At 56.1% G+C, this 20,261-nt stretch overlaps 3 protein-coding genes across 5 annotated transcripts in view; all 3 read left to right on the forward strand.

Annotated features, from left to right (window-relative positions):
* The window catches only part of FBXO42 (F-box protein 42), a 39,409-nt gene extending 31,732 nt beyond the window's left edge, over positions 1–7,677 (forward strand). The window contains exons 5-10 of one of the 2 annotated variants that reach the window (XM_031613706.2): positions 2,096–2,249; positions 3,167–3,277; positions 3,810–3,906; positions 4,313–4,369; positions 4,812–4,928; positions 5,099–7,656. In XM_031613706.2, coding sequence (XP_031469566.1) covers positions 2,096–2,249; positions 3,167–3,277; positions 3,810–3,906; positions 4,313–4,369; positions 4,812–4,928; positions 5,099–6,175 — 1,613 coding nt within the window. In that variant the 3' untranslated portion in view covers positions 6,176–7,656. Of the gene's footprint in view, positions 1–2,095; positions 2,250–3,166; positions 3,278–3,809; positions 3,907–4,312; positions 4,370–4,811; positions 4,929–5,098 lie in introns of both variants that reach the window. The other variant, XM_090123249.1, reaches the window with a different exon arrangement.
* Positions 7,678–8,075: 398 nt separating this feature from the next.
* On the forward strand, positions 8,076–10,458 carry CPLANE2 (ciliogenesis and planar polarity effector complex subunit 2). Its single transcript, XM_031613286.2, has 6 exons — positions 8,076–8,133; positions 8,410–8,507; positions 8,632–8,784; positions 9,366–9,490; positions 9,571–9,707; positions 10,140–10,458. Exons 2-6 carry the CDS (start codon positions 8,423–8,425, stop codon positions 10,357–10,359), a joined length of 720 nt encoding a protein of 239 aa, XP_031469146.2. The 5' UTR covers positions 8,076–8,133; positions 8,410–8,422; the 3' UTR covers positions 10,360–10,458.
* A 1,019-nt stretch (positions 10,459–11,477) lies between these two features.
* On the forward strand, positions 11,478–20,218 carry EPHA2 (EPH receptor A2). 2 transcript variants are annotated; one of them, XM_090123241.1, is made up of 17 exons: positions 11,478–11,676; positions 13,668–13,735; positions 14,166–14,826; positions 15,251–15,406; positions 15,490–15,822; positions 15,927–16,051; positions 16,134–16,293; positions 16,374–16,470; positions 16,560–16,618; positions 16,702–16,827; positions 16,903–17,085; positions 17,210–17,271; positions 17,419–17,628; positions 17,737–17,886; positions 18,104–18,297; positions 18,760–18,915; positions 19,152–20,218. In XM_090123241.1, exons 1-17 carry the CDS (start codon positions 11,601–11,603, stop codon positions 19,255–19,257), a joined length of 2,922 nt encoding a protein of 973 aa, XP_089979367.1. In that variant the 5' UTR covers positions 11,478–11,600; the 3' UTR covers positions 19,258–20,218. The 2 variants fall into 2 exon arrangements, with proteins under 2 accessions (XP_089979367.1, XP_031469161.2); XM_031613301.2 differs by having other exon boundaries at positions 11,480–11,676; positions 16,371–16,470; positions 19,152–20,217.
* The last annotated feature ends 43 nt before the right edge of the window (positions 20,219–20,261 follow it).

Raw genomic sequence — 20,261 nt, forward strand, 5'->3', positions numbered from 1 at the left:
GCTTGGGCACTGCCTTTTACCAAAAGTACTTTGTGTCTCAAACTTGAAGTGGATATGAACCAGGCTTCAGCATTAGCTTGCAGTTTGCTGGCAGCAGCACCCTGAGCTCTTCTCTGCCCTAGAGATAAGCAAGCAGTGTTAGTTCTTCATCTCCTAGTCACTCTCTGTTCCCATGGTGAAGGCAGGATCAATGAAGCTAAGCCATCTTTGATATCACAACCATATCATACAGCAATTTTGCAGAGAGCCATCATGCTCTGCAACGTTTCCCCCATTTCTGTGTGCTCCACCCATGGACCAAAGCTCATTTATTGCCCTGAAACAGAGCTGCCACCCAGGAGCAGCGAGGTTGCTCTGCACTGCCTGCTCCCTTTGAAGCCCTGTGCACACCACGCTGTCTGCTCACCATGCTTGGACTGGGAAATTCATCTTTTTCCTGCCTGCCAGAAAGAAATGCTGCTTTCATTTTCACCTGCACAGCCTCCAACAAGAGGCAGTGCTTCCTGCAAAACCAGGGCTGACCTCTGCCTTGGGCTGATTGCATGGTTCTTATTGACTCCTTTGGGAAGCACCTTGCTATCTGCAGCAGGGGTTGTGACCTTCAGCCTGCAGCAGGACAAAGAGCAAAGTGGTGCTTTGCTTCTCAACCCTCACCCCAACTTGCAGTGGGACCCTTTTTGTTCAACATTAACTGCTGTCCCAGTTTAAAACCCACACTTTATATCAGATTGGAATCCCCGTTGCAGATAGACAAGCACACCCCAACCAGCTGCGTGCCTGTGTGCCATGTCCTGGCTGGATGAGCTCAACCAACTTCTTCTTTCCAAACCAGATTGAAGCCTTTCTAGCAACCAATTTGCCATGCCAAGCTTGGGAGTGTCACTTCTAAGCTCCGCCAAGGCTAGAGACCTGCTGGTGTGGATGAATTAATTGCACACAGCCAGGAAAACTGGAAATATGGAATCTGCATGGGAACAACAAGTAACTGACCATAACCCTCTTCTGGCACTTTAATCTTTAAAGAGACTTTGGGTATGGCCTTGCCATGCTACATATGTTCCCTAGCACCTGAGAGCAGTAGTACAACATGCTCCATCCCCAGCAAAGGGCTCCTGGATCAGGGGTGCTTTTTGGCTCAGCTGTTCTCACCCACCACCTGGAATCCATCACAATCAAATTGCTTTTCTCAGCTGCAGCATCTTAAAATAGCTGCTCCGGTTTCTTTTAAAAATAGTTCTAGTTCTGCATGTCATTACCTGCTAAAAATGTTTCCCTGAGTCCCATTAGGACATCAGAGGAGAGAGCTGGCTTTGTTATCTCAGCACTTCAGAGAGGGTGATGGTGCTTCCATGGCCACATGCACAGCTTTGCCCTTGGGCTCCCCCGGTCCCACACAACCCTTTTTTTGTGTGATGCTTTTAGATGGTGTATTTATGATTATTTGAGATCTGCATTGATGAAGGAACCTACCTGGTGCTGGTTACAGCTGTAGGAAGCTCAGCCATTCACCTGACTCAACACCTAACATTGCAGCAAGGGAGTATTTTTGCAGAGACCTGTGCCTCATTCTCTGATAGACTCAGGGAGTGATTGCTCATTGACACAGCAAAGTGCTTTGGGTTTAATTGTGCCTCTTTCTGACAACGGGGTTGAGTTTCTGCTGCTGCTTGCAAGTTCCCAAGCAGTCCTCCAGGAGCAGCACTGGATGCATGTGAATTAGCATTCCTTCTTGCTCCGTCCTTGGGGAGAAGTTAGGTATTTGGAGGTAATTATTGCTTTTATTCAGTGCTAAAGCAATAATTTAAAGGGATATGGGGGAAAGCTAGTAATTTCCTGCCAGTGACTGACAGATGTTTTGCCATACGTGAAATGTGCTTTTAGGCTCCTACTAATTACAGCAACACAAATTGGCAGGAGTTTTCTTCCCAGACTCCCAGCTCTAATTTTGCCTTCTTTGCTGCTTTTTTTTTTGTTGTTGTTGTTCAAAGGTGGAGTCCCCACGTCATCACATCACACTTGAGTAAAATTCACATCAGGTTTGATGCCTGTGTTTGAGGATGGTCTCCTAACCCTCCTCTCTTCTCCTCCTGCCTAGGTTCATACCCCTCACCCAAGGCTGGGGCCACGCTGGTGGTCTACAAGGACCTGCTGGTGCTGTTTGGTGGGTGGACGCGGCCGAGCCCATACCCCCTGCACCAGCCAGAGAGGTTCTTCGATGAAATCCACACATACTCGCCCTCCAAAAACTGGTAAGAGAACATCTGGATTTGAAACACTGCCTTTGATCCTGGCAAAGAATGTCTGCGGCGCTGCTGGGGAGCTGCTGGAGGGAGTGACGGGCTGCAGGGAGGGGGAAGCTGTGCACATTCCTGGTTTCCAAGGTGTGGCTGATCCTGGTTTGTCTGCGAGGCTCCATTTCAAACAAAAAAAAAGCAAAGCATTGCTGCTCAGGCCTGGGGAGCTGAGCACACTGCTGTCTGATACCTCTGGGGCGGTGCTTGCTGCAGACTCACACTGAAAAGCTACCAGCACAGCTCAGTGCTCCTTGGAATGACTTCCACACCAGCAGGAAAACTGGGTGCGAATATTTTCAGTGCATAATTTGTTTGGCTGTGAGCTTGAGGACTTTCTGAGGAAAGTGAGAGAGAAAGCCTCAATGCCTGAGGTTTTGCCTTTTGTCTGTGATCCAAAATTCAAAGCTCCCGTGGCCCTTTCCTATTCTCTTTAGCCAGCACTCAGCCACTTTCAGACCGTGCTTTCTCAACTGCTGCTTGTGTGAGAAAGAAGCAAATGCTCTATCAAAGCAGTGAGGGTTCTTTCTCCTCTTTCATTGAGAACTTTTAATCATCAAAAGTGTCAATTACCCACTGCACTTTCAGGCAGTGTCATTTGAATGCTGTAATTAAACCGTGTTGGAAAGAAGTCAGGGCAAACTTAATTGAAAGGGTCAATATTTCCAAATTTGCCCCGTGGCTTTGTCATGTTTTAAAAATGGTCAGCACATTGATACTTCTAATGAGTTTCGTTACTCTTTGGATCTTTGTTGGTATTCCTCTGCAATGCAGCCTCAAGGGCTTGGCTGGATGATGGGATTTCTCATTTTGCCATTCATCCAGCACCGTCCTTCCTGACCCTGTGCTGAATCTCCTTCTCCCTGTTTCCCCAGGTGGAACTGCATCGTGACCACCCATGGCCCTCCTCCCATGGCAGGACACTCCTCCTGTGTCATTGAAGACAAAATGATTGTCTTTGGGGGTTCGCTGGGATCTCGGCAAATGTAAGTTTGAGGTGAAGGCATTGGACAAGTTCTCCTGCAAGGAGTGTGGGGTGGGATAGCATTTCTGAAAGGAATCTCTGTGAGGCTGGGCTGTGAGAGCCTTGCAGCAGGATCCCTGTGTGACTGCCTGGTTGTCCTCACAGCGCAGAGTGCTGCCAACACTGCCTGAAGCAATACCCTGAACTGGGGCAGCAGAGAGGTGGTGAGGTGTGTGGGAAGGCTGCAGAGCTGTTTTTTTGATCAGAGAGCCTTGAGATAATCCTCTGTGCTCACCCTGCCTGCCCTTGTGGCTGGGATTGGAGATGGGCTGACGCTTGCTGCAGGCTCCTGCGGGGTCTGCTGGCTGTTCACTGCATGTTTCACCTCCTGGAGTGAATTCCCTGGGGGCAAATAGCCTGCAGCAAACCCATTCTGTGATAAAACCTCACCCCAGAGTCAGCATTTCAAAGACGCAGAGGGCATGGTTGTGCTGTGAGCAGGTGCTTGTTTGGGACCTCAAGCTGAGCCTCTGCCTGTTTTTTCACTCCCACAGGAGCAACGACGTCTGGGTGCTGGATCTCGAGCAGTGGGCTTGGTCCAAGCCAAACATCTCTGGGCCCAGCCCTCACCCGCGGGGTGGCCAATCTCAGGTGATGCTCCCTTCTCTCACTCTGCTCCACAACCTTAGCGCAGGCATCTGGTGCCAAACAGAAACCAGGCATGGCTGAATTTCCAGCTTCCAGGCAGCTCTCTGTGGGTCACCTGAAAACTAGTGCCCCATTTCTGAGTTAGTTATCTTTGCAGTCTTTGCATGCCATGCCCTTGTTTTTTCTAGCCAGCTGTTCTATGAGATTACGCTTCTAATCTTCCTGAGGCTCAGGTAGATACCAGACTGCATCTTGCACGTGCCCCAGAGCTGTGATGAGCATTTCTAGATACAAATTGCTGTTCAGCCCATCAGAGGAAGAACAGTTACCATACCCTGTGGCATTTAACAATGAAGCATTACTATGTCCTGGTTTTGCTGGTCTGAAACGCTCTTCTTTGCCCCCCCAGATTGTCATAGATGATGAAACCATTTTAATCCTTGGTGGCTGTGGTGGTCCCAATGCAGTAAGTATCCGGTGGGGAGTGTGGGCATGAACTGCATGAGTCCTGCTGTACCATGAGCCTTGGGTGCAGGCTGGGGAGCAGGAAGGCTCCTTGCTTTCCCCAGGTAACATTTTGTCCTGCAGATCCGAGATGCACACTGCAGACTTTCCAGCACAGCTGTCACTATAGCTGGAGTTGCCTTTAATTAATAAAAATCATCCCAGGAGCTATGTGAGCAGCTAACTGAGGTTAATTAGAAGCCCTGACTTTACACTGGGACAGTAGATGGGGATGAAAAGACTTGTGCATAGCCACAGCAGGGTGTAGTTACCCCTGGGTGGTCAGATCCCAATCTAGGTCACTGTCCCTCTGCCTGCAGCAGTGAGGCAGCTGCCCAGCACCATTCCTGCCCCTGTAGGATGATCTTGGCAGCACCCTGAATCCCTTGTGCTTTACTTCACAGCTGTTCAAAGACGCCTGGCTGCTGCACATGCAGGCAAATCCCTGGACGTGGCAGCCACTCAAGGTAGAGAATGAGGACCACGGAGCCCCAGAGCTGTGGTGCCATCCTGCCTGCAGGGTGAGTCTGGCTTTGGGACAGGTGCAGTGGGATCTCTGGTCTCTCACACACGTCTGTAGACTTTCTTGCCCAGAATGCCCCAAACTCTCTTCCTTTTTGTCCCAGCTCCCTGCCAGCAGTACCAGCACCCCCCCAGCAGCCCATAACCCATCCCCTCTCCTCTCTTGCAGGTAGGACAGTGTGTCGTGGTCTTCAGTCAGGCTCCCAGCGGCAGAGCCCCGCTGAGCCCCAGCCTGAACTCTCGTCCCTCTCCCATCAGTGCCACACCGCCCGCCCTGGTCCCCGAAACCCGCGAGTACCGCTCCCAGTCCCCAGTCAGGACCACAGATGAGGCTCCTTGCGTCAACGGCCGCTGGGGCACCCTGAGGCCCAGAGCCCAGCGCCAGACACCCTCAGGTTCACGGGAGGGCAGCCTCTCCCCAGCCAGAGGTGACAGCTCCCCGGTGCTCAATGGTGGCAGCTTATCACCTGGGGCTGCCGCGCCTGGCGGGGCTTCCTTGGACAGCCCAGTGCAGCTCATATCGCCCGGCACACCCGGACCCACTGAAGGATGCGACCTGAAAGTTGGGCTGGCTCTGGCGCCGAGGCGGGGATCGCTGCCGGAGCAGAAGGACCTGCGTTTGGGCTCCATCGATTTGAGCTGGGAGCAGAAAGCAGCTTCCCTGTGCCAGACGGATGGCGCGGACGGCAGGACGCTGCGAAACCCCCCCGAGCACACCAACGGCATCCACACACCACCCCACTCCCTGCCGGGAGCCGTGTCCCCCGGAGCACTCCGCAGGAGCTTGGAGGCCATCAAAGCTCTCTCCTCCAAAGCTCCTCCAGCTTCTGCTGCTCTCAGCCCCCCGCTCGGCTCCTCACCAGGCTCCCCGGGCAGCCAGGGCAGCGGTGCCGATGCACGGCCGGGCTCTGCTCAAGGTGACAGCCACTCGCTGCCACCCATCGCCCGCCGCCTGGGCCACCACCCTCCGCAGTCCCTCAACGTGGGGAAGCCTTTGTACCAGAGCATGAACTGCAAACCCATGCAGATGTATGTGCTGGACATTAAGGACACCAAGGAGAAAGGGCGAGTTAAATGGAAGGTGTTCACTAGCAGCTCGGTGGTGGGGCCGCCCGAGACCAGCCTGCACACGGTGGTGCAAGGCAGAGGGGAGCTCATCATATTCGGTGGTCTGATGGACAAGAAACAGAACGTGAAGTACTATCCCAAAACAAATGCCTTGTACTTTGTGCGAGCAAAGAGATAATGTGGCCCGAGCCTACTGCCACTGCCCCCCTCCCCCCATGGCTCTCCCTCTCCCTCTGAAATCTGTCACGCAGGCATTCAAACTGTGAATTAGGGAACAACAAACAATGCAGCTCAAGCCAACCTCCAGCACGTCCCAGTGAAGCAAATCGTGTTTACAAGCAGGGGAGCAGCGCCCTGCTGTAGGACCTGTTACTGTGCTCCATGCTGCAGCCCAGGCCAAGGATGTAGGGCGAGTCACGGTGCTTTCCTAGAGCCAACCTTGCAGCTGGAGGCTGTCAGCTCATTGCACTGACGATTCCCATGCTTGGAGGAAAGAAAACAACAGCAATACCTGAACAAACTTTCAGCACTGCAAGCTGTGACCATAAGCTTTGCTCGACACAAACACGATGCCTTCTTTTTGCCTCTCACCCCTTTGGCCTGACAGCTTCATTCCTGTCCTCGTCGCAGGACCATAAGAAGGAAGAAAGGACAGTTTTGCATTGTAAAGCCAAAAAATACAAATCATTGTGAATAGGACGGGCAGGACTTGCTTTCACAGCCCAGCAGCCTTGGTGCTCTGCTGCTGCACATTCCCAACAGAGGGATTGGAAATGCTGAAAGAAACAGCCCGAATGCTGAGTGCTGGTGCACCCGAGCGGCACGGCCTCCACTGCAGGAACAAAACCATCTTTGCATGTGCCTCCTTCCGCAAAGATTAAAACAAAGCAAAATCCAAATGGATTGAACCCGTGTGTCCGTCTGGGACAAACTTCCTTCCTTCCTTCCTCCCTCCTTCCTTCCTTTTCAGCTCGAGGTGGGGGGAAGCTGGGCGCATTCCGCTCCGTTCTACCAACAGCGTGCGCCCTTCCTGAGGATGCTCCCGGCTTCAGCACCTGAAATAGCAAAAAAAAAAAGTAGGAAACTCACCCCAAAACACAGCCCTGTGCACCGGCAGCGCCATGACGTGGTCCCCATCTCCTCACCATCCCCACTGAGCTTTGCCGGCTTCGCCACCGCAAACCCCAGCCTTTGGGGTGGCAGCCCTCCCCAAAAAGGATCGGGGCTCGTTGATTTCTATTACAGTAGTGCCGTTTTGGTCCAACAGGGCTGGGGAACCCCGTTTGGGATGGGGCTGGGAGAGGGCAACGCCTCATCTGCAGTTTGTAGATAAACCTTTAGGTTCAGTCCGTTCCCAAATCCCCGCTGCTTGGGGACCCCACGCGACGTTTCTCTCCTGTCTGCATGTCTCAGCATCCCCTCACCCTTAAAAAAAAAAAAAGGCAAAAAAGCGAAAACGTGGGGGTGCTGAGAGCTGGCTGTGATACGGTCACCCACCCCCACCAGCTGCTCTCCTAACGGCCTCAAATCCCCTTCAAACGACCCCAAAACGGCAGCGCCCGGTGGGGAGGGGGGGGGGGAGGGTGAGGAGTCCCTTTTTGGTGATATTTAAAAGAAATCTGTGTATTTTTTTTTTTTTTTTACGTTTCACTCTCTCTCCCTCGAGGAATTTTTAGCCGTTTAACAAATAAAAAACCGGAAGAAGTGGCCGAATGCTGCGTCTGTGTGTGGGGGGGGAAATGGGGCAGCGTTTGGGGCTCCTGGTGGTGGGGGTGCGTGGGGCAATGCTTCGCCATAAGGGTCTCCCTCGGGCCCCATCAGCTTTAGGGCAGCCCATAACGGGGGTCTTAAACCCACAGGGCTCAGAGCTCCCTATCCTGTAGGTTTGGGTAAGCTGGAGCGATGGGGCTCACAATATAGAGGTCTGGGGGTTCTGCAGGGCTATGGGGCTCGTGCAGGGTAGCTATAGGGCTAGCACTCCGTAACCCGCAGCTTTGGGGTCGCCTATAGGGCTGAACCCCGCCGCTTTGCGCTCCTGACCCCGGCGCCGCAACCCACGTGAAGCCGCCGGAAGGGGCGGGGCTTAAGCGAGGTCACGCCAATCACGTGACGTCACCGGGGCGGAAGCAGCCGCGGGTGAGGGAGGCGGGAGCGCGGCGGGGAGGGATGGCGGGGGGTGGGCGCTGCCCGGGGGCGTTCGGGGAGCCGTGGGGCGGCACGCGGGTGGGACGCGGGCTCGGGGCGGGATGCGCGGCCCCGTGGGCGGGTAGAGGGTGTAACGGGGTGCCCCACAACGGGGCGTTTAGAGAGGGATGCGGGAGCGGTAGGGGCGCGGGGGCCCACTGGGGGCAATGGAGACCCATAGGGGCGCAGTGCCCCACGGCCGTGGGGGTCTCCCCATGTGCTCCCCAGGTGCCCCCCCGCGATGGTGGAGCCGGGCTGGCTGCTGTCCCCCCCCGGCCGCCCCTACCTGGCCTCCATCCTCCACAAGAACCAGCGCAGAGTTTTTGGTGAGACCCCGCAGCGTTCTCCAACCCCCCCCCCCCGCCCCCCCATATAAACCCCAAACCGCCCCAAAAACCTCACACGCGTCCCCTTCTTGGCTCCCTCGCCCCCCTTTCCCCCCCCCCCCAGGGCTGCTGGAGCGCCCCGCGCTGCCCCCCGCCCTCAGTGTCCCCACGGTCACCTACAAACTCTTCGTGTCGGGACGCAGCGGGGTGGGCAAAACGGCGTTGGTGGCAGCGCTGGCTGGGAGCCCCGTGCCCCCTTTGCACCGAGAGACGTTGGGTACGGAGGGGGGGATGCGGGGGGCTCGGGGTCACGGTGTGGGGGGGACACGGTGGGGATGCTGAGTGTAACGGTGCCATAAGGGCACAGTGGGGGGATGTGGGATCGGTGGGATGTGTGGTGTCATGGTATGGTGGGGTGTGCACAGACATGGGGTGTTCGGTGTCATGGGGTGATGGGGGGGCACAGACATGGGGTCCATGGGGTGCTTGGTGTCATGGGGTGGTGGGGACAGCAGGGACGTGGGGTCTGTGAGATGCTGTGCCATGGTGTGGTGGGGACCACGCGGATATGGGGTTTGTGGGGTGCTTGGATTAACGGTGTCAGAGGGACACGGTGAGGGCATGGGGTCTGTGGGGTGCTTGGTGTCACAGTAGCATAGGGATGCAGTGGGGACACGAGGTCTGTGGGGTGCTCAGTGTGATGGTATGGTGGGGACCACAGGGATGTGTGGGGGTCCATGGGGTTTTTGGTGTCACAGTATGGCGGGGACACAGGACACGGTGGGGACGTGGGGTCCATGGGATGTGTCGCAGTACGGTGAGGCCGTTGGCTGGATGAGTCCCTTTGCTGTCCCACAGGAATCGAGGTGAGCACGCTGTTCTGGCCCGCCGTGCCACTGGGCTCCGAGCGCCCCGTGCTCTTCCAACTGCGTTTCTGGGACTGCGGGGAGAGTGCCCTGCGGAAGTTCGAGCACCTCCTGCCCGTGAGCTGGGGACGGATGTGGGGTTGGGGGGTGGGGGGTTGGTGTGCTGAGGTGGGTGACGGCCGCCTCTCTTCCTCCAGGCCTGCAGGGAGGAGGCGGACGCCGTCCTTTTGCTCTTCTCCTTCACCGACCGCGCGTCCTTCGAGGAGCTGCCAGCGCGGCTGGCGCGTGTGCTGCAGCCCGGCGAGGACACGCTGCGCGTGGTGGTGGGCACCAGGTACTTGGGGTCCCCAGCAGCCACCACCCCGTTGAAGCAGAGCACCTCGAGTCCCCTGCACTGCCCTTCCCCGCTCTCCCTTAAGACCCCAAATCCCGAGCGCTCCAAATCCTCGGCATCCCACAGCACCCTGCATTTACATCACCCCCATCCCCAGCATCTCAGCACCCCATCACCTTCCAGCACCCCAAACCCTCAGCATCCCAGAGCGGCCAAAATCCCATCCACCCCATCCCTATCAAATCCCAGCACCCCAAATGCCCGGCATCCCAACACCCCCCCATATCCCCATCACACTAAATCTCATCCCCCTGCAAATCCTCAGCCCCCCGCCTCCCCCAAATCCCAGCATCCCCCTCCCTGTTCCCCTCACCTCCAGCTCTGTTGGATTTTTGGGGCGCTGCCATCACCGTAACCCCTTCACATCCTCAGATTCGACCTGTGTCCCCACACTGCTGTGACGGAGTCGGACGTGGCTGCCTTCGAGGACAGCTGGGGGCTGCGGGTGCTGCGGGCGGGGGGTTCTGGGGAGGGCCGGGGGGGTCTGGCGCGGGTGGCCCCACTGCTGGATGCCCTGGTGGGACAGCTGTGGCAACGCGACCAGATGGCAGCTGGTGTCATCCCAGAGGGTCAGGGGGCCCCCGAGGACTGAACCCCATTTTGGTGGGGGGTTCCATGTTTTGGGGGCGTGGGAGCCCCACACCGTGGCGTCTGGGTTCCCCCTGCCATTAAACAGTGTTGGTTTTCCAAACCCTGGATTGGAGATTTTTTTTTGGGGGGGGAGGAGATGCCCAGGCTCCTTGGGGGCTGAGGAATGGTCGATGTTTGGGTGGGTGCTGTCCCCATAAGATCTAGGGGTGCTGGGGATGATGTGGATTTGGGGTGCTGGAGGATGCTGGGACTTCGGGAGGGGGATCCCAAGCGGACAAGACCCCAACTGCCCCCAAAAGGCCCTAATGGGGGTTTGGGGAACCCCAGCTCCCACCCCACAGCAGCGATGTGGGGCGTGGTGTGGGACGAGTCGGGGTCACGGTGGGGCCTGGGGTGCGGTGAGGTTTTGGGGAGCAGCTGGGCCGGCCCGGCCGGTCAATCCGGGTGCGTCTCAACCCTGGGAGAAAGTGCTGGAAACGTCCCAGAAGTGTGGGGGCAGATGGGGAGGAGGTGGGGGGGCAGCAGGGAACACTGGGATGAGGGGTGAGGGTGGCCGATGGGGATGGGAAGGGGTTGGATGGACGGACAGACGGACGGACAGGGATGGGTGGTGGGCGGGTGGATGGATGGATGAAGGGGTAGATGGGATGGATGTATGGGGTAATGAATGGGGGGACGGATGAATGGACAGAGGGGTGGATGGACGCACGGAGGGACGGACAGACAGACAGGGAAGTGCTTGGATAGACAGCTGAGGGCTGGACAGATGGACAGGTGGGTGGGGGGGAGGGTTTGTCAGCCAGACAGAGGGACGGACAGGCCATGCAGCAGCAGGACAGCTGGACAGACGGACGGACAGACAGACGGACAGAGGACGCGCTCCCGCAGCGCACTGCTCCCCCCAACCCCGCAGCGCTGCGGGTGGGAACCGCTACGCCCCGCCCCCCCTCTTCCCACGCCGTTTCATGAATGAAAGGGAGATGGGGAGGGGGGAGGGGCCGTTTAACCCCTCGTGTGCCGACGGGTACAAATGCGGGTAGGTTCTCCACAGCCGAACTTCGGGGGGACTGCCCGCTTTCCAGGTGTGCCCCCTCCCCCCCAACCCCAGTGACTCCCTGTCCCTTTAAGAGCCCCCCCCGCTCTCCTATTGGTGGGCGGGGCCACGTGACGTCAGCGGGGCATGAATGAACAGAGCCGGAGCGCTCCCACGGAGTGCGTGAAGACGCGGGGCCGCGTCCCGCCATGGCCCCCCCGGCAGCCTTCATCCCCCCCACCCTCCTCCTCCTCTTCATCATCGGCCCCGCCGCTCCCAAGGAAGGTGAGAACCGCCGCGACCCCAAAACCAACTTTTTTCCCTTCTTTTCTCCCTTTTTTTCCCTCCCCTCAAACTTTATCCCATTATTTAAGAACTTTTTCCTTTTTCTCCCCCCCGCCCCCCCCAACCCCAATATTTTATTGTTTTTCCCTTTTTGGGGGGGATGTGGGGTGGGGGGGAGTTGCAATGAAGCTCAGTGCTTCTCTACCGAGGGCTCCCAGCGTTTTGGGCTTTGGGGGACAGTTGGTTTTTGGGGTGGGGGGGGGCAAAAGGAGACGTTTTAATATCAGTAATCACGATCTAATGGTTAATAATGATTACAAACGGAAACTTCGGGACTTTTAGCCCGTGGGTACCGAGCGGTGGGGACCCAGTCGGGAAAAGTGAGGATCCCCCAACACCGCTTTAAGTGGGAACCCCTTAAATATATGGGGTTGGGGGGGGTGGGGAGGGAGAAGGGCAGAAATGAGGCCAAAGTTGATAAATCCGCCCCATAAAGATACCATAAGAGGAAGGTTCCCGGGGCAGGATCCGGTGCTGGAGCTGAGAACAATGTCAGGAAAGCCCGAAAAGTGCTGGGAAAACAAACCGCCCCCCCCTCCCCACGGTCCCGTGGGGATCTATGGGGCAGTTTGGGCTCAGCTTTGGGATTTTTGGAGCAAATTGGAGGCGGTTGGGTTTGTTTTATCGGGAGGTGAAGGAATTGAGGGAGTGAAGGAATTTATTGGGATGGGGGTTATAAGCCCTAAATGGGGAGGGGAGGAGGGATTCGGGGCGCCCCGAGAAGCGTCCCTATGGGCTCAACAATTTGGGGTGAAAGAATTGAAAATATGGCAAAGTTGGGGTGTGAAATGCAGGGTGTGGGTTCTGCAGAGGGAAAGGGAGGGGGTGGGGTGGTTTATTGCCCTCGCCTCACAATTATATAGGATTTGAGTGGGGAGGAAGGGACTGAAGCCACGGTTGGGGTGTAGGAATGGGAGGTGGAGGTGGAGAGGAGATGGGGTGGGGTGGGGGGCACTGGGGGTTGGGACAGTGAATGGGGTGGCAGTGAAGATAGGGAAGGAGGGGGGGGGGTAAGGACAGGGCTGGGAATGGCCGTGGTTGTGGCTGTGCAGGTGGGGATGGGGGCAGCGGAGGGGGATGAGCCCCAAAATGTGCACACCACCAACCCAGCCGCGCCAGATTTCCCCTGCTGGGGGAATTCCAGCTGCAGGAAAGCAGTGCTGTGCCTGCATTCAACCCCGACGTGGCCCTGTGGGGTGAAATATGTCACGAGTTTGGCATTCTCAGTGCTTACCCCACTGTGGGGGTCACGTCCCCAAACTCCAACCCCGGGGGATGGGTTGAGGCTGTCCCAGCGGGCACGAAGCCGGGCGCATTCCTGGGGGCTGATTCATGGGCGCTTCCGCCCCGGCCTTGGCCTCTTCTTCCTCCTCCTCTTCCTCCCCCGGTGCTGGATCCGGCCACCGCCCTCAGCATGCTGGGGCATGTCCTCTCCTGATGGCCCCGAGGGACCTGGGGGGACACGGGACAGTGGTATGGGGTGGGGGTTTTGGGGTCTTGTGGACTTACGGGGGTCCTGTGGACCTTTGGGGGTCCTGGAGGTATTTGAGGGTATTTAAAGGTGCTGGGGGTGTCTGGGTGTGTTGGGAGTTTCCATGGGTTATGGGGGCATCTGTGGGACCTGGGGACATCTGTGGGTCCCAGGAGTGTTATATGTGTGGGTCTCTGGGACCTTTGTGGATCCAGGTGGCATCTGGGTGTTCTGGGGACAGGCATGGATCCTGCTGGACATCTGTTGGTCCTGGAGGTGCCCGTGGGTTCTGAGGTCGTCTGTGGCTTCCAGGGGGGACTTGGAGGTGTCTGTGCTTTCAAGAGGCATCTGAGTGCATTGGTGGCCCTGCAGGTCCTGGGGCTGTCTGTAGGTCCTGGTTGGCATCTTCCTGGCTTTGTGCTCATCCCACTAATGGTCTCCTTCTCTCCTCTTCCCGCAGTTGTCCTGCTGGATTTCGCCAAGGCTCAAGGGGAGCTGGGCTGGCTTACCCAGCCCTATGGCAAAGGGGTGAGCATCCAGCAAACTCCTCCTCAAACCAGCATTGCAGATGGGATGGGATGGGGGCATCTATGGGGATGGAGAAGTGAATGTGAATGGGGATATCCATAGGAATGGAGATGGATCAACCATGGGGAAAGAGAACTTCATGGGGATGGGGATGGTGGTATGGATGGGGACAGATCATCCACAGGGATGGATATGGGACCATCCGGGGGGATGCAGATGGGTTCATCCTTGGGGATAGGGCCGGGGGGCATCCATTGGGATGGGGAGACTTCCATGAGATGGGGAGCATCCATTTAGATGGGGACATGGAAGGGGACTGCCCACAGATGGGGACATCTGTGGGGATGGGAATGGGGAGCATCCAGGAGGACAGATTTCTATGGGGCTGGGGAGCAGCAGCACCACGGACCCATTTCTCCCTGCGGCGCAGTGGGACCTGCAGCAGCACGTGCTGAACGACTCGGGGATCTACATCTACGCGGTGTGCAGCGTGCTGCAGGGCGAGCAGGAGAACTGGCTGCGCACCAACTGGATCTACCGCAGCGAGGCGCAGCGCATCTTCATCGAGCTCAAATTCACCGTCCGCGACTGCAACAGCTTCCCTGGAGGCGGCGGCTCCTGCAAGGAGACCTTCAACCTCTTCTATGCTGAATCTGACGTTGATTATGGCACCAATTTCCAGAAGCGACAGTTCAAGAAGATTGACACCATTGCTCCGGATGAGATCACGGTGCAAGAAGACTTTGAGACGCGGAACGTCAAACTTAACGTGGAGGTTCGCTCGGTGGGACCTCTGCGCCGGAAAGGTTTCTACCTGGCTTTTCAGGACCTGGGGGCCTGTGTGTCCCTGCTGTCTGTGCGGGTGTACTACAAGACGTGCCCGGCTGTGCTGCGGGGCCTGGCGGTGTTCCCCGAGACGGTGGCAGGCGCTGACTCCCAGCAGCTGGCGAAGGTGCAGGGTGCCTGCGTGGAGCACGCGGTGGCTGACAGGGTGCCGATGCTGCACTGCAACATGGATGGAGAGTGGTTGGTGCCCATCGAGCAGTGCCAGTGCCAGGCTGGCTACGAGGCAGCGGGAGAGCAGTGTCAAGGTGGGGATGGGGAGCGTCGGTGGGAGTGGAAGGGTGGTGTGGGGGTGGGGATGCCCTGTCTTGGGGTGTGCTTTGAGAGACATCCCTGCCCCTGGAGGCACCCTTGGGGCATCTTCAGCACACTTGGGGGTGCTTAGGCATCCTCAGTGCAATTGGGCATTCTTGGGCATCTCAGTGTTCTTGGGGGAAGCCTTGGAGCGGCCTTGCATAGCTGACACAGTGAGTGCGTCAGGTGCAGTGGGGTGGACTGGCAGGGTTCCCCCAGACAGAGGGGTGGGTTGATGGGAGGAGCCTCCCCCATTCATGGTGGGTAATAACGACCCGTGCAATAAGGCGAAATGCTCTGAATCCCTGGAAGCTGGTGATGATGCTCAGATTGAGGACAGGGGACCCAAGTTCACCTCCATGTTGTCTCCTCCTCCAGCATGTCCCCCCGGCACCTTCAAGGCTGAGGTGTCCCTGAGCGGCTGCCAGCCCTGCCCTGCACACACACTGCCATCGTCGGCCGCCGCTGACGCATGTCCCTGCCAGGATGGATACTTCCGTGCCCCCACTGACCCGGCTGCCATGCCCTGCACCCGTGAGTGGCATTTTGGGAACGTGGCGTGGGGTTTGAGGGTTGTATCCATGCCCTGACCTCAACATCATGCTTCGTGTCCCCAGGTCCTCCTTCACCCCCCCGCAGTGTCATAGCTGTTGGGCTGGGGGCCACTGTGCAGCTGCGTTGGTCCCCTCCCAGTGATAGGGGTGGCCGGCAGGATGTCACCTACAGCATCACCTGTGAGCAGTGCTTGTCTGAGAGTGGAGAGTGCCAGCCCTGCGATGGGGGAATCCGCTATTCACAGCCTCCCCAGGGGCTGACAGGGACAGGGGTAACAGTCACCGATCTGGAGCCCCATATCAACTACACCTTCACCATCGAAGCTCGAAACGGCGTCTCAGCCTTCAGCCCGCTCCGCAGCACGGCCAGCACCAGCATCAGCGTCAACCACACAGGTAAGGGCCACCCGGATCCCTGTGCCCACCACGGGGTGCCACCGTGGCTGCCATCACACAACCAAAGAGGTGCCACCACCTCTGACACTGCGTCTCCATTGCAGAGCCGCCCCAGGTGACGTCGGTGAGCCTGAACGGACAGACGGCCACCAGCTTGGTCCTCTCCTGGACGGTGCCACCACGGCAGCAGAGCTGGGTCTGGAAATATGAAGTCACCTACAGCAAGAAGGTGCCACCAGCAGCATCCCATCTGCATCCCATCTCACATCCTTTGCACAGTCCCTCGCTCACCCTCTTCCCTGCTTCCTCAGACAGATGAGAACAGCTACTCGGTGCTGCGCTGCGAGGGCACCTCTGTCACCATTCCCAAGCTGTCCCCTGGCACTGCCTACGTGGTGCGGGTCCAGGCACTCACCAAGGATGGCCATGGTGCCTTCAGCCTCGAGCATGAGTTTGAGACGTTACCCGAGGGTAAGGAACAGGATTTGGTGGATTTAGGGTTTTTTTGGGGTGCTATGGGGTGTACACAACTCTGAATGTTCCCACAGAAGCTGAGTCCATGGCATCCACTGCCGTCATCAGTGGCTCCGTCACTGGTGTCATCTTTGTTGTCTTCATCCTTGCTGCTCTCATCTACGTCCTCCGGAGGTAGGGAGAGATTAAAAAAAAAAAAAAACAAATCTAATTTTTTGCCACCCCAGGGGTGAATAATAGGGCCAAACATTGCTTTTCTGCAGGAGGAGGAGAAACTCGCCATCGCGCCAGTCCCCCGAGGATGTCTACTTCTCCAAGTCTGGTGAGTGGTGGGGTGGTGGGCTCAAGGCATGGGGGTGACAAAAAGAGGACGCTTTGGGGGTGACACGGCTGCCAATCCCACAGACCAGTTGAAGCCCCTCAAGACCTACGTTGACCCACACACCTATGAAGACCCCAACCAAGCCATGCTCAAGTTCACCACTGAGATCTCGCCATCCTCCATCACCCGCCAGAAGGTCATCGGCGCTGGTAGGTCCTCATATTGTCATCTGTCCCCAAACTGAGGAGGGAACACATTTTGAACTTCTCTGTTGCCCTGAGCAGGAGAATTCGGGGAGGTCTACAAGGGCACCCTGAAGCAGGGCAAGAAGGAGGTGCCGGTGGCCATCAAGACGCTCAAGGTGGGCTACACAGAGAAGCAGCGTGTGGACTTCCTGGGTGAGGCCAGCATCATGGGGCAGTTCTGTCACCACAACATCATCCGCCTTGAGGGTGTCGTCTCTAAGCGTGAGTGCCCTAAAACCAGAATTATCTTCCCAAAAAGCTTGCTGGACACCCAAGAAGCATTATTTTCAGTGGCACGGAGTTGGTCTTCAGAATTGTTCAACACATTTTGGCTCTCTTTCTGCAGACAAACCCTTCATGATTGTCACAGAGTACATGGAAAACGGCGCGTTGGACAAATTCCTGAGGGTAGGCAATGCGTGATGGAATCCCAACGCCCCGGGGTGGGATTAGCAGGATTTCAGCCCCAAAATCCCCATGGAGACAAGACCTGGCTCCATGAACATCCCGGTAGTGACAAGATGTGGGATTTGGAGTTATTTTCTCTGCTTTCAGGAAAAAGATGGGCAGTTCTGTGTCATCCAGCTGGTGGGCATGCTGCGGGGCATTGCAGCAGGCATGAAGTACTTGGCCAACATGAACTACGTGCACCGGGACTTGGCTGCACGCAACATCCTGGTCAACAGCAACCTGGTCTGCAAGGTGTCCGACTTTGGGCTGTCGAGGGTGCTGGAGGATGACCCCGAAGCCACCTATACCACCAGTGTAAGTGCCACCAAAGGGGATTTGGGGTGGGTTTGGTACAATTTTGCACCGTTGCCTCCTTTCTTTTTCCTTGCCACTGGGGAATCATGACGGCATTGCCTCCAATAGGGTGGGAAGATCCCGATCCGCTGGACAGCACCCGAAGCCATTTCATACCGCAAGTTCACCTCTGCCAGTGACGTCTGGAGCTACGGCATCGTCATGTGGGAGGTGATGTCCTACGGCGAGCGCCCGTACTGGGAGCTCTCCAACCACGAGGTGAGCATCTGCACCCCTCTGGCACCCTATTTTGGGGGGCTGCTTTGGGGGCTGAGCGGCTTACTTGGCATGACTGCTTTCTGTGGTGCTGACTTTGAGGGGTGACCTTGCTATTCCAACTGGGCCAGCTTTGCTCTTTTGGGGCCCAGCTTTGTTATTCTGGAGGCTTTGTTTGGCACGTTTCTTTATTCATCGCATTTCCGGGATGCCTTTACAGGTGATGAAAGCCATCAATGAAGGCTTCCGCCTGCCCGCCCCGTTGGATTGCCCCTCGGCTGTGTACCAGCTGATGATGCAGTGCTGGCAGCAGGAACGTTCCCGGCGCCCCAAATTTGCAGACATTGTCAGCATCCTCGACAAGCTCGTCCGCGCCCCCGACTCACTCAAGGCACTGGCAGATTTCGACCCCCGGTGAGCTGCAGGAAGAGGGCACGACCCTTTGCATCCTCCACTTTTTTTTGCACCCTTCTACTTTTCCGTGTTGTTTTCCTTTGCATTGTTGCATTATTTTTTGCATGTGTGCATTCCTGCGTTATTTCCCACACCTTCTATTCCTGCAGTTTTCCTCACTCTCACTCATTCCTTTGCATGACCTTTTCTCCAGTCTTTGCATTCCCCTTGTTTTCACATCCTCCATTCCTGCATTTTTTTACTGCACTCTTGCTTGACTTCTTGCATCTTTGCACTGCCGTGTCCTCTTGTATTCATTTCTGCGTGAATTTTTTTGGCAGCCTGTTGCTTTTTACATGCTTTCCTGTACCTTTGTATAAACTTTTTCTGCAGTCTTGCATTTCTGCGTGATTTTTTTTTTTTTTTTTCTTTTGCATCCGTGCATTTCTGTGTGCTGATGTCATTTCCTTCGGCTCTCCGCAGTGTCTCCATCCGCCTGCCCAGCACCAGCGGCTCCGACGGCGTTCCCTTCCGCACGGTGCCTGAGTGGCTCGAGTCCATCAAGATGCACCAATACGCTGAGCACTTTGCTGCAGCTGGCTACAGCACCATTGAGAAAGTGTTGCAGATGACAAGCGAGTGAGTGGCAGTGGGTTTGGGGACAGCGTTGCCCTGGGCTCCGTCCCTAGGGATCCTCTTTCAGGCTGGATCCCATCCTTTGGTGCGCTCGGGGTGGGATGCCCCAGTGCTGCTCAAGATCCAGCCCTATGTCACACTCTGAATCAAACCACCTCCAACCCAGCCCCTTTGGCTGCCGTTCTCAACCCTAGAAATTCCACCTGCAGTTAAACACCCCCTTTATATTTCCCCTACAGTGACCTCAAGAAGATCGGGGTGCGCCTGCCCGGCCACAAGAAACGCATTGCCTACAGCCTGCTGGGGCTGCAGGAGCAGCTCTGCCCCGCCGGCGTCCCCATCTGACTCCACATGGGCAAATGAAGACCCCCGGCATCCCCCCACCCTCTGCTTTATTTATTGTTGTTAATATTTTTTAAGGTTGTTGTTATTATTATTATTATTATTCCCCGCAGGGGATTTCACCGCATTGCCATCGCTGTCCCAAGGACGAAACAGGTGGACCCCCCCCCCCCAAAAAAAATGACAATTTCAAGTGGGGGAGGCTGTTTTGGGGGGGAATTTCCCCTTTTTTTTTCTGCATTTCAAGGAAAAAAAAACCAAAGGGCTGAGCCACACAGCTTTGGCCCCCAGGTTTCTTTATTTCTGCCTTTTTTCCCTCCTATTTTCCTCTCCCACCGCTGGTTTGGTTTTTCTCTGCCTTACTGCTGACCAGCAGTGTTACCTCTTTTATTTTTTTTTTTGTCAGTGGTATTGTTGTTTTTCTAATTTATTATATTTTTGTATATTTATTGAGAGAAATCAAAAAGGTCTCAGATTTCGGAGAGGTAAAAGGAGAGAAGGGAGAGGAAAAAATAAAAGGGGGGCGAGGGGGCAGGTTTTGGGTTTTTCCCCCCCCTTTTTTTTAAATGGATTTTATGAGGTTTTCATGATTTTCACGACAGTGAGTTGGATTTGAATAAAACTTTTGTGCTCTTTTTCTACCCCAGCGTCCATCAGTGCTGAGTTGGAGTGGGATTTTAGAGCCAGTATAGGGGGGAACCTCTATTCTTTGTTTATTTTAAGGAGGCTTTAAGGTTTTTCAGCATTTCTCAAGCATTTGTGCACATTTCCCTTCTCCCTCCCCAAACCCACGAGGAATTCAGGGTTACTTTGCCAAACACCAGCAGGGATGGCTGCGTGGTGCCTGCAAATAACCGGGTGGGAAAAACACCGGAAAAAGCATTTATTATCATGATTTTTTTTCTTTTAACCTCAAACCCGCAGCGAGGGGTGTGCGGTTGTGAAGCTTCTGCAGAATGCTTTCTTTGGTGCTTTTTGCCCTTTTTTTTTTTTTTTCCTCTTTTTTT

The sequence above is a fragment of the Phasianus colchicus genome, chromosome 22, assembly GCF_987193195.1.
Source record: "Phasianus colchicus chromosome 22, bPhaCol1.hap1.1, whole genome shotgun sequence".
NCBI lineage: Eukaryota > Metazoa > Chordata > Aves > Galliformes > Phasianidae > Phasianus > Phasianus colchicus.

What these genes read in the sequence shown, in the direction of transcription:
- EPHA2 (XM_031613301.2), top strand. Translation starts at nt 11,601, where the DNA reads ATGGCCCCCCCGGCAGCCTTCATCCCCCCCACCCTCCTCCTCCTCTTC. An exon ending in AGCGGGAGAGCAGTGTCAAG is followed by an intron (nt 14,827 to 15,250) that starts GTGGGGATGGGG and finishes CTCCTCCTCCAG; the next exon opens with CATGTCCCCCCGGCACCTTC. An exon ending in GTGTTGCAGATGACAAGCGA is followed by an intron (nt 18,916 to 19,151) that starts GTGAGTGGCAGT and finishes TTTCCCCTACAG; the next exon opens with TGACCTCAAGAAGATCGGGG.
- CPLANE2 (XM_031613286.2), top strand. Translation starts at nt 8,423, where the DNA reads ATGGTGGAGCCGGGCTGGCTGCTGTCCCCCCCCGGCCGCCCCTACCTG. An exon ending in GAACCAGCGCAGAGTTTTTG is followed by an intron (nt 8,508 to 8,631) that starts GTGAGACCCCGC and finishes CCCCCCCCCCAG; the next exon opens with GGCTGCTGGAGCGCCCCGCG. An exon ending in CGCGTGGTGGTGGGCACCAG is followed by an intron (nt 9,708 to 10,139) that starts GTACTTGGGGTC and finishes TCACATCCTCAG; the next exon opens with ATTCGACCTGTGTCCCCACA.